Source organism: Eptatretus burgeri, chromosome 10 (assembly GCF_056783735.1).
Source record: "Eptatretus burgeri isolate ZD-2024b chromosome 10, Ebu_testis_v1, whole genome shotgun sequence".
Lineage (NCBI taxonomy): Eukaryota > Metazoa > Chordata > Myxini > Myxiniformes > Myxinidae > Eptatretus > Eptatretus burgeri.
The window spans coordinates 41,150,029-41,163,313 of NC_140970.1; the positions used below are offsets into that span (position 1 = coordinate 41,150,029).

General features: G+C 40.4%; 1 protein-coding gene across 3 annotated transcripts in view; it reads right to left on the reverse strand.

Moving 5' to 3' along the window:
• The window catches only part of LOC147018392 (rho GTPase-activating protein 24-like), a 241,847-nt gene that overhangs the window by 28,256 nt on the left and 200,306 nt on the right, over positions 1-13,285 (reverse strand). For all 3 annotated transcript variants that reach the window (XM_085897987.1, XM_085897986.1, XM_085897988.1), the window contains 2 exons: positions 6,397-6,470; positions 3,579-3,700 (listed from right to left, as the gene is read on the reverse strand). In XM_085897987.1, coding sequence (XP_085754113.1) covers positions 3,579-3,700; positions 6,397-6,470 — 196 coding nt within the window. The remainder of the gene's footprint in view (positions 1-3,578; positions 3,701-6,396; positions 6,471-13,285) is intronic.

A 13,285-nucleotide genomic window follows, 5' to 3' on the forward strand; every position in this document is an offset into this window, starting at 1 on the left:
TATGTGTGCCATCCCTCAAATGGATGTTGAACTGGGTGGCCAATCTTCCGGCATCAATTGTTGTATGGCAAAGATCTCATGGTGCCTTCACAAAGAGTAGGCGAGCTATCGCCAACACCCTGAACAAATTCCAAATTCCTGTGTGACTGGTTTAAGGGAAAGCAAAGGCAAACCACCCAGCCAGCAGCACCACCCAGGCAAAAGTGCTCCAGTTAAAACTAGGTATAGTATATGAGAGGAGTACTCTCATATACTATAGTTGGTAACAGGTCCGACTACAGTAGTCTGCAGAGAATTACTACAAGAAAGGAATGCTATTTTTGCCTGGGCAACACTCTGTAAAACGTGCGGTACATCTCAGATCTCAAAACACTGTAACAGCAGCTCCAGTTTTTGGAAGTTCAATATTTTTGAAAGAGAATATTTAGAAATTTAAGAGCAGCATTCATCTACTTGCCAAAAGAGCAGCAAAGAACAGAGGAGTAGAAGAAGAAGAAGAAACTTAATGAGTCGGAAAATAATTGAGTGAGGATATTTTAGAAAAGTGGAAACATGATAAATTTTGGAAAAGTGGAAACACTTTGCGAACATTGAATTGTTCGCAAAGTTGAAGGTTTTGCATTTTTAGCCCCCGTTGGATGTCGTCCGAAATGGTGGTTTATGGAATATGTCTCGATTTTCGTGTCGATGTGTGCGTGTGTCCGCAACTATAATCTCAGACATGTATGGTCTGATTTTATTCGTACTTGGCAAAAAGACAACACATGATGGTGTGTTTATGTATATATATATATATATATATATATATATATATATATATATATATATATATATATATGCACATCATTATTTTTCGAGATCAGATCCAAGATGGCCGACTCAGCCATTTTAGTTGTAAAAAAACCCTGATGTTGAACATGTCCTCAACCGTTTCTCAGACATTCATTTACTGAGGATGTTCCAACTTGGCAAACAGATAAGGAATGATGTGTTACATCGGCACGTCATTTTTTTCCCCCAAGATCAGATCCAAGATGGCCGACTGGTGGCCATTTTGTGACTTAAAACTGTCCCCAACCATTTCTCAGATATGCATTGTCCGATTTTGTTCAAACATGGCAAAAGCACTGTACACGATGACATGCACGTGCACCTCACTTTATTTTGTGATCTGATGCAAGATAGCCGACTTGGTAGACTGGCGGCCATTTTAGTTTTACATAAACATGGGCGAGTCCTTTAACTCCGTGTAGAAAAATTACCTAAACAATGGGGGCTATGACATTTTATGTCTTCTTTACTTGTTTTCCCAAACCAATTGTGGACCAATTTTGTTCTCTGAAAAGGAAACACATTTCTTCAAAAAATTTGTTATTTAATTTCCTTGACTAATTTTGATCTTATATTTTCACTTGTGAGCTCATAGTTGAACTTGTCCGAGACATTTGCAATTTGAAGCTCTTTTATAAATTTGACAATTGTAAATGCCCTTGTTACAATCTGCCGATAGTTATTCTGCCAACAAACAGACAAACACACAGACTGAATCATCGGAATACTCATGCACTTGGCCTATTTTTTTTTTTAATGTTGAAGGCTCCAGTCATGGACTAAATAGTCCTCATCAAGGCCAGGCCTTAAATAAAGAGAAATAAAAGAGACAGAATGTACAGTGGAGTGAAAATGAGTGAGTAAGAAAAGTGTATGATGTTTGTTTGCAAGAAAGAGATATTAAAGCCAGCACGGTAGCTATAGTTTGAGCGACACAGAAAGTAAGACCAGCAATCCTGACACGGAGAGTGTAAGATGGTTCCGGGCACCACTTTAATGCTCCCAAGTCAGAACGCTCCTATTGCCGCAGCATGAGTCTCTGTCTATCGAGTGCAGCCTGTGGCTGCTGGTTGCATCATTGGTTGGGACGCGGATATGCCGCTGATGCAGTGTCCCCCTTACCAGTGCACTAGTACTCATTTTGCCGACCTCGGAAGGATGACAGGCTGAGTCAACCTCCTGGTGTATTTTAATTCAGAGGCCAACAGGTAATTTTATTCTTGAAAACATTTTCTTGAAAGAAAATTTTATTGCTTGGCACAAGGTTTTGTTCCATTGTACTTCATATGTATTTAATAACCTCAAATCCATATATATATATATATATATATATATATATATATATATATATATATATATATATATATATACATATATATATATACATATATATACATATATATATATATATATATATATATATATATATATATTTCACAGAGAGTGGAAGGCACAACATGTGCACTATTCAGATCTGATCATAAATTAATTAACCGAAGCCCAGTGTTCACTGACACGTTTGAAACAAATGTATTGTCTTTCTCAAGCTGTAAAAGTTTTAAATGAAGTGCAAATTAAAACTAGAGCAAAGTCGATGGCTGCCACCACAAATCCCCACGCTTCCCATCAAAAGCAAGGTTTATAGATGGCAAAACGTTCCACCAGGAATGACCCAATGTAAAATTTTGAGTTAAAAAAATCTTCTGTTTTGACTGCTGTGGCCCTAAGTTCCCACCCCCTGGTGGGAACTTAGGGTCCCCCAATTTCATGTGTCCCCCAATGTTGATTGCATATACAAAGGTTCATTGTAAAATGTTTTTAAATGTGCCTGTAATTGCATTTTTTGGTGTTTGACCTTTTGACCATGCCCCAGGGGGTGGGGCTAAAAATGATTTGCACCTTCTTGCCATATAGTGATCGTAACTCCCAATTTTTATGGATTTCTGCACAACTGTTTAGGTAGACAGGCTAGCATGATGGATAAATAGACAGACAGACAGACAGACAGGCGGAGCTGATTACAATATCCCCTGTTTTTTTTAAAAAAAACAAAAAGCGTGGGGATAACAAGCACTTCACTAAGTGTGGTCCTAAGTTGTCTCTGGCCTGAGATGCACTGGCTCAGTAATGTGCAGCAACTTTTACCAGACTACCCTCCAACATTGAAATGCATGTAAGAGAAAGGTGCTGAGACACATTGGCTTGTCTCGTTTTACTGTTGTAAAATCACATGATATATTTTTCAGACAGAGAGGAAGATGTCTTGCATCTAACCCAGGTGCCAACGACGCCTGACCGACTCTGGCGAGACACAGTGACAGCTGTACCGATAATTAGCCAGATTCAGTCTGGTGATATTGACTACCTGGGAAAGAACATACTACCTCCCCCTCCTTCATCAAGATTCTTTAAGTGGGCTCACGCATTAAAGCACAGATGACTTATTGATGCATTTGCCTTATTTTATGGCAGAGATTTACTGCAATGAATGGATGCACTGAACATTTTCCTTCATTCAAATTCCTGCATTTATGGTAGGCCAAGATTTTCCTGACTGTTACTGAGAGGGAACTATATAAGCACACTCAGTCAGTTGTATAATATGGCCAAATAATTAAAACTCTCTTTTGGCACAAGTGTGAACTTGGCCAAACATCCCTAGCAACCTAATCATTAATGCAAGTGTATCAAAATGCCAAATCTTGGAAGTTTTGGAAATCTGTGCAGTGTTACCTCGGATATCTTACCCTCCATGATGGAGAAAGGATCGTCTGTTTTCTTTCGCAGAATGTTCGGAGCAAATACCATAGCCAGATTCTGGATGTTCATCTTGTTCTCCATCTCATGTTTCTGCACTTCGTATAAAAACCTGCATCATCACATGACCTCAACTTACTTCACTCGAACTTGTATCCCTTTAACAAAACACCACCTTGCTTAAAGGGACATTCATGTCCAATCAATGCATTGGAATAACTATGATTACCTGACAGTATGCAATTTAATTTTGGCTCTTAGGTACTCAAGAAAAGCTTGTACACTTAAAAGTTCCAGCCTCCAGGACCAATTGTTTCAGTTGAAACAGTGGTATTACTGCTTTGTGTGCTAACCTTCCAGCTACTTTATTCCCTTTCTAATGAGAACATTCTATGGAATTTTTTTCTTAATATTTCTGAATATAAACTAGATATAATCGTTGCCAAGATAAGAAATAATATGTTAACTGGTGCTTATTCCTGATGTTATTCCTTAAGTTATGCCTTATGTTGCAGTTCTTGAAAAAAAACATACAACATTCAAAACGACATTGCGGTTGCTGCCTGCCTATCTGTGGGATAGGTATAATGTACGGCACAATGTGGAGTCATCTGCACAAAGGAAGAAAGGGTTTTCCACAGCATCGAAAAGGTCGTTTATGTCGATGAGGAACAAGACTGGACCCAAGACACTACCTTGTGGAACTCCAGCCTCCACTGGGAGAGGGGAGGAGAGGGTTCCTTTGATAGCAACACGTTGACTGCGTGAGTGGAGGAAGTCAAGAAATGCCAGATATGAAGGTGGCCTTGCATTCTTCACGCAGCGAGCTTAAGCAGAGCAGGATGCCATACTGTATCAAATGTCCGACATATCATCGGTTAAGCTATGGGGTTGGGCTTAAAAGAAACATGATAGCTTCTTAAATACTAGAATCCACATTTAACCAAAATAAACATTTAGAAATTATGAAAAACAATTCAGGGGAAAAGTACAATTTTTTTTTTTAATCTTACGTGCACAGGCAAATCCCTTAATTCTCTCTCCTTTTCCTATCATACTGGCACTGGCCTATACCCCCCTCCTCTGCTCACTCAACATTTAATAAATATTTGGCCTCTTAATAATACACGATAGATGCACATGTTGGTTTTGTCAGACTTCATATATAAATAATCCACGTTCATGCTATATTTTATATGGAAACAAAGGCATTTTCCAATCACTTTCCTGTACTTATAAGTAATCTTCCTTAATTCAGGCAAGTTATATAATATGGTCTGCCATTTTTTTCTTCAAAATAAATCCGCAATAACTTTTTACCACATGCTCCAGCTACTCCCATTGGCAAATTTCAAAGAAGAGCTTGAGATAATACTTGGAGGTGTTGCGTTAGAGTTGCATCAATCACAATAACAAATAAATCACTGACAGGATGATGCAGAGGTAGTGCACTAACTTACCTTTAAAGCAGTCCAATCTGTTTTGATTCCTGACCCGGCTATAAATGTCAAAATGGTGCTTTACATCAAAAAGTGTGCTGCCCCCTCAGATGGACCTTAAGCTGAGAACCAATCCGTCAGCAATAGCTGGTGGACGTTAAAGATTCCACTGGTGAATATTAACATATTTCGATGAAGAGTGGGCAAGGCATTATTGGCATCCTGGCAAAATTCCAGAAATTTATGCCCTAACCTAGAGGGGGCACTCTATCAGTGGCATAGGTGCATTCCCTAGCAATGATGCTCTGACCAGCTACGTGCAGCACTAAGCAAGCTACGAGGAAGAAGCAAAAATGTTTTATGAGCCACCCACACTGTCGCATTAAGTGTCCGGGAATGTTTTATGCATTTAAAAAAAAATTCATAGTTGCGGTGGTTCGGTTGGGACTGGGGGCGACAATGCAAATTCTCTATGTAAATATATATATATATATATATATATATATATATATATATATATATATATATATATATATATATATATATATATATATATATAGTGCAGCACTGCTCCTGATGGGAGAGTGCATTACAAGTCCTCGTGGTTTACAGTATTAGATAATGGTATATTTACATGAAAACCTTATAGAATTGAAAACTACTTAGCCAATTTACATACGTGCTCTGTATTTTATGCACTCCTAAACAGCTGGATGAAATAAGTTGCAAAATGGTGGTTGTACACTGGGTGTGCACGGAAATGTTCTACTAAATTAGGATGGCCACCTCCAACTTCAAGTTTCTCTTCAATGTGAAAGTGTGGAATTATTTATTATAAGAAGTGGGTGAATTATCATACCTGCTCAGGTACTCCTGCACTGCTGGGCAGAATAAGTTGAAAAAAAATGTTATCACTAAAAAATAAATCAAACTCCCGGAAATTCAACAAACTCCCGGAAATTGTAAAATATGTCAATTTTAGTCATAACTTGACACCTTCCTGTTTCTTTGTTTTGTTTGACTTCAATTCACTCCTGCACCGCTCGTAAGGATGTCTTGAAATTTGTTGAGTTTGTATGGTATCACAAAATAAAGTCCCCCCCCCCTCCCAACCCCACACCCTTCTTGTTGCTCCCATAGTGCTTCTAGTCTGTATAATTATAGCACTACTTGCATTAGGTGGCAGTGCAAGAATATGGACATGGCACAGGCATTCTTGAGACTAAATTCAAGCTGAATGAAGAGTTAATTATTTGTTAATAAATGTTTAAATGTGGACCCGAGACAAAAAGATTGTGCTTTTTTTGTATACACTGTCGAGGCTCGTATAAGAGCTAACACACAGAAACGCACAACAAGGGGAGCTCACCTGCAGATGAAGCACAGAAGATTGTAGCTTGCAGGTGAAAGGCCATTGATCTGCTTCAACAGTTCATCTATAGCCTAAAAAAAGATGTATCACAATCACAAGCATATGCTCAATTATCATGTGGATCTGTGACAGTACAAGTCTATCATACAAGTATGATGTCATAACTTTATATAGGAAAGCAGGCATGGAACAACAACACAAATATATCCTCCTTGTTAATGAAAACGTGTTTACTTTGAAAGAAATTAAAACACACAATTAGCGAGAACTTGAGCTTTAGCCTGGGTAAGTTAGATTTTTTTTCACACTATCCCTCAGGCTAACAGCTAGGAAAACCAAAATGGTGAACCATCTGAAGAGGGACACCACATAGCATTGCCTGTCCAGTTTTTAAGGGGTTTGTGCAGTGTCCGCTCAGAGGTACCAACCAGACATCAAATATCCGGTCAGAAGTAAGTAACAATTTGTAATTGTTGACATTTTCTAGTAAAGCATGTGCATGGTAACAATTACTAATTACAAGAAGAGGGGGTGGTGAAAGAAGGGGGGCAGAGAGAAAGAGAAAAGGGGGGGGAGAGGAGTAGGGGAGGGGGGAGTGAGGAGAGAGAGGAGGGGGCAGAGCAGATTAGAAATGTATAATGAAAGCAGATCACACAAAAAGGTGAAACAATGGGATCTCGTGTAAAAAGGTTTGTGTTTACCGAGAGTCTCGCTTTACCCCCTTGCACCTCATGGCGGTATGTAAGCGAGAGGGGGACTTGAGGGAGAGGGGATAATTTACCCCCTTATACTCACTGGCATACCCAGAGAGGGTGCATTGGGTGTATACACACCTCCTCCCAACAAAAAAGGTCCACATTATTTCGAAGTATTATTTGTAGTCACGTGTCCTGAAGCGAGCTCATGGAAAATGAAAGCCTCCCTCGAGAGCAGAAGGGTGAAAGCTCACTTGATCTTGATTTCCAGTATGAATACACACCACGAGTAAGATCAAATTCTCGATTTGACGATTTGATGTTTGCTGATTCCTGTGTTTATAATGATCCTTTGAAATGATTGTTTAAAGATAGCGCATCATGGTTCGGCGCGGACACCTTTGCTCGTGAGCAGGCTGCAGGGTAATTTGCGGAAGACAACTGAAGTGTCATTAGGATTAATTTTTGAATGTTTTTCAGTGCACTCATCAGATTCCTGACTAAATTTCCTTAATGATGATGTGTCCAGTATATTGATGATGTTTGGATTTTAATTAATGAATTAAGACCTTCGAGGGTCCACTGAGGTGAATTTAAAATGACTCGCGATTCTCAAAGACTGCTTTGTTATGTTGTACACATCGGATTTTTTTTTAGCCCCCATTGGAATTAGTCAGAAACGGGGGCTTATGGATTGGTTTCGATTTCCATGTCCGTGTTGGTGTGTGTGTGTGCGTGCGTGCATCTGCAACCATACCTTGGACATGTATGGACCAATTTTATTCGTACTTGGCACATAGACAACACATGATGGTATACATAAGCACATTGAATGTTATACTATCATGCTCTCAGTGTCATTTTATTTTGTGATCTGATCAAAGATGGCCGACCAGTAGATTGGCAGCCATTTTATTTGTGCATACATGTGGGCGAGCCCTTTAACTCCGTACAGCAAAATTACTCAAACAACGGGGCGATGACACTTTATGTCTGTTTTACTTGTTTCAAATGATCGCAGTTTTTGCTGTTGGAATAATAATCTCATTAATTATGGAACAAATTTGGGCAAAATATCTTCATGTTGTTTAAGCATTTCAATTTGGAACCTTTGTCTCAATGTGTGTACAAAATTAAATAAATAATGTAAAATGCTGTTTTGCCAAATAAAGTTGTTTTTTGGTGATTTTTTCACCCTTTACAGGGAATCGGAATGTGTGTGGCACCTTAACCTTTATATTGAGCACCTTAACCTACCTAATAAGGGCAAGCATTGCCCAAGACAGGTTGTCTCTGTTGGCCCTCATGCCCATTCACTACAAGTTTGATGTTGATGAGGAAAGGTTGGTGGATCATTTTGCCAGGAAGTACCAGAGAAGACTGGAACTTGGAACCCTGCTTAAAGACTAAGCGAACAATAAGTACATGCCTCGATGCACTTTTAAATTTGAACAGATCATCTCATTATGCTGTATACGGCCTATATTTACCTGTGAGATTGTAATTGAAAAATCATGCTTTTGATCTTCCAATTCATGTCCAATGCATTGTTCCTCATCTTCTCTTCACCCCCCCCCCCACCCCCTCATAAGCATTGACCACAAAAACTACTTTGATAGACTTTAATGATAAACTTTCTTGTAATATTTTAAAAACAAAGTATATGTACACACATCTGGGTGTAAATATTAATGTTCCCTTTTCTGACATGGTGTTTCCTGTCATGAGTGAATTGGTGAATTGAACTTAAACTCAAACTTTGATCGGTATTCAAGACTTCAATCAATGAAATAGTATTCTATATGCTGCCTTTTTGATGCCATACTGACATATGGCCTGAAAACAACCCAAAATGATAACCCATTGAGCTCTACTTTTGACACGTTCACTTTCTGCGGGGACAGCAATGTGGCATGCATAGCATCCCATAACGGACATGATTTTGTGACACTATTATGCTCTCAGCGGTCCAACTTTTTGAAACTTCATGCCCCCCCCCACCCCTCCATCATCAAATCCTGCGTACAGACCTGTTATAGCTCATGGAAGCTGTGATGTGGAGATCAATGTTAACTTGTCTGTCATAATAGACTGACCATTCTTACCCCATCTATATAATAACGGACTGGTCCCTCTGCAATCCACAACTGATTGGTCAGATTTAGTCACATGGTTAAGTGGAATGGAGTCTGATGCTAATGCCGAGAAGCCATGTCTCTTTCATTGTAACTATAGTTTGGTTAATGAATACAAATTAAAGTTCTTCAAAGCTCGTCAAAAAGTATTTATTTGTTGTTAGTTCATTTGGAGTCTGGCTGGTTGTGTGGTGAAGCACATGGATGGTTTCTGCATCAAGACTGTGTGTCATCGGGAAGGCCTCGGCCCACGTTGGAACAGTGAGCGTCCATGTTGGTCGTCTGACACCTGGTACTCGAAGCACCCCAGGTCGGTATCAATATTCTCAACACTCGGCGCACCCAGAATTAGTGCACTCGGCGAATGACACGCATACACGGTGATCGGAGGCGGTAGCGGGAACATTACCAGACTAAAGAAACATTACATGTTCAAGAAGCTAAGGAGGATTAAGCGAGAAGAGGACTTGAGGGAGGGAGAGGGGGGGGGGTTACCCTCATCCAGTTTCAAAGGCAGGCCAATTCATCAACGTGTTTGCCATCCCTCGGATAGATGTAAAACTGGACATCCCATCTGCCGGCATGAGTACAGGATTGAACAAAACGGGGTACGCTCAAACAGGTTCAAAAAGCCGGGGTTCAAACAGCACATACCATTTTAAAAGAGATTATGGGGTTTGTACAGTGGCTGGCAACCTGTGTACCCGCTAGCATGGAAATGGAACTCTCCGAGGCGGTACTTACTCTTACTGACAAGGTTACTTGTCTTATCTTGCATTTTAAACTTTTATCAGATTTAAGTAAGACAATGGAACACGTTTGTTTTTGTTTTCTTGTGTAAATATGGAGAATGCGTCGTTACTTTCGCACCTTAATATTGTCTTGAATGTCAATTTGTAATTTTATTTTCAAAAATGACGACCGCTGTGAAAAGAAACATTTGATTTCAAGTTTCCACACATAGTAATTGCATCATGCAATAATCATTCAGCAAATGCAACTCATCTACCCTTAGGTTTTTAGAGGTGACACGAGGTATTCTGAGCAAATTTGAAACAGACTTTCCAAGAGACCAGTGTAAGGATCATCCACAAAACACATTGGTTACCATTAATTGTCCATTACAATGCTATGTCTGTCAAAAAAATGAGAGGAATTAAACCAATGGACATTGTCATGCAGAATCTTTCATCAGCCATGTTGCAAGGCTCGATGAACTGTTTATGACCTCAGAGGATGTTATCAAGCCATTGGATCAACATAAGATATGCCAAGAAGTGGACGTCCCAGGATAACGACTCCACTTAGGACTGAGACATTCACATGATCCATCTACGCAATCGGTTTCAAACTGCCAGAGTACTATACCGGGAGCCAGGGGCATCGAACTCATGTGAACGAGGTACCAATGTTGCACCCCATGGGATGTTGGGACCCACAGCACTAACTCTCAAACTGACCATCTGCCGGGATCTGGTAGGTGGGTGTGGCCCCCAGGGCCTTTATAGTGTCTCCTGAAAAAGGGTCTAGATCATGTATTCTAGGTACCGGCTGAAACCAATTCAGAATCGTGCGTTATGATTCCACGAATATGAAGTGACATGTGACAGACGTTTTGAGTGGTGGAAACCCCCCGGCAGACGCCCTTAAAGGGACCCTGAAAAAGGGTCTCGATCATGTTTTCTAGGTACCGGCTGAAACCAATTCAGAATCATAGTCTGTGTTCCCCTGAGTACGAAATGACCCATGACAGACGTTTTGAGTGGTGGAAACCCCCCGGCAGACGCCCTTAAAGGAACCACTTTTGTGACCCCTGAAAAGGGGTCTGGATCATGTATTCTAGGTACTGGCTGAAACCAATTCAGAATTATAGTCTGGGTTTCCCTGAGTATGAAATGACCCAGGACAGACGTTTTGAGTGGTGGAAAAAACCCTGGCAGACGCCCTTAAAGGAACCACTTAGTGTGACCCCTGACGTCATGGGGGAGTTGAGGTGCCTTTTTTGCCAGCACCCCGTCACGTAAATCATGGATCTGCTCCTGTAAAACAAAGTCTATATTGCTATAACTGTTTCCTACACCTAAAAGTGCTGACAGATGTTTGTTTAAACAAGCAAAGTCCAGTTGGTGTGTCTTTGATTAAAGACCGGGTTTCGGGGACTGCAGTTTGGCCTTGATTGTGGACACCTCGCCGTGCTCGTTGCATGTCGTTGCTTGGCAACTGAAAGTGGCACACTTCTAAAAATACGACGGTGACCTTGGCCTCCACCCGGCCTTTAACGACATGCCCACGCCTTGAAAATGAAGGTCAGAGCATGGTATTTTCTCAGTTTTGGCGGCCACGCGGCCTACGTCGCATTGATATAGTACGAGTAGTAGCATTGAATCTTGTTTTCGGACGAAATTCTTCCAACAATATGGAACTTTGCCATATAATTTATCATTTCAAGCATCATACGGATACAGTAAGTATTACCTATTTGTCAATATTTTAATTTCCATTATTGCGTATAAATGACGATTTAATGAATTTACAATACCATGTACTGCTACGGACTAACATCCCACATAAGACACACGTGTGAGTTGTTTCTGGATACAGTGTGTATACAATGTATACTGAAAAACCGTTCATTATGAACGTGTTTTATTTATATTCATATTTTGATATAATGATTACGTATCCATGATGTACACGCCGGTCTGCATTTTGTGTCGTGCGGGATAATTTTAATCATATGGAGAGTAGACAGCAGAATTATGACAATTTTACACGAGATGCATGAGAAAAGCATGCACCAGGCGATTATCGCTTTGTAATAATTTATTTGTAAACTATTGTTTTGCCTATTCAGAACATATAAGTATTATGATATATACTTTGTTAGAAATTACACCTTTGCGAAATCCTCCACGCCGTCTCGACTTTGATATAAATTTACTATGTTTTTGGGAATTTACCAATACATTGAAAATTGTGATGATTTTCCAGAGTATCGATATGGAGGAAACGGATCAAGCCGAAATGGTGATACCAGCTCCCAGTGTGTGTATCATATGTAAGACCAGCGGAACGGTTCCATTAAAACCATTCGATTCCAAGTTATGGGGTTACATAAAAAAGGCGGCTGAAATTCGAAGGCAGATGTCATCCGACCGCTACAGCGATGCTACATCTGAAATTTTGACACGAGTTGACGAAAGCGAAGCGTGTACCATACACAGTGTTACAGAACATTCACTGCTGTCAAGCGTCGGTCATCTTCTGGTCCATCAGTTCATGAGCCAACGGCAAAATTACCCACGATGCGACAACGAACTTTCCTCCCTGCGACTGACGAAAAAGGATTACTGAAGGGGACATGTTTATTCTGTGGGAAAGTGAGAAAGAAATGGAACGGTGTAGAGAGAAACTGTCCGAATGTTTAACAGCAGATGGTCGTGACGCAATCTTTGCTGCAGCTCCACGAAGCAACAACGAACGAGTGAAATCAGTGGTTCGTGGCGAGGTAGATATTATAGCAAAGGAAGCGCAATACCACAAATCGTGTCGTCGATTGTTCTTCAAGGAAGCGGACCAATCTGTTGAACAATCTGCCACCCCACGTACTGGTCGGAAGCTTCATGCGGAAACGTTCGAAACTATGACAAGGTTGATTGAGACGGAAGTGATCGGAAATTGTCGAGCAATGTTGGCCAGTACGTTAATCGCCCTATATCGTGCGGAATACATTGGCTGTGACGGTGATGTAGGCATTGAGAATTACTCAGTTCAGACTTAATGAGCAAAATCAAAGACCGATTCGGTGCGAGATTATCTATCTCTCTCAACGACAAGCGTCAGGGTAATTTTATGTACAACTCGGCAATGTCTGACAATGATGCGTGAGTCAGCTTCCATGAAGATCGCGAGAAATTTGAACATCACGACAAGATTCGCGCAACCGCTCTATATCTACGATCCCTAATCCTGTCGATGCCAACATGTAAAACGCCTACACCCACGACACTACACACATTGAAAACCTGTTCAGCGGAGATACCAGAATCCATCCCT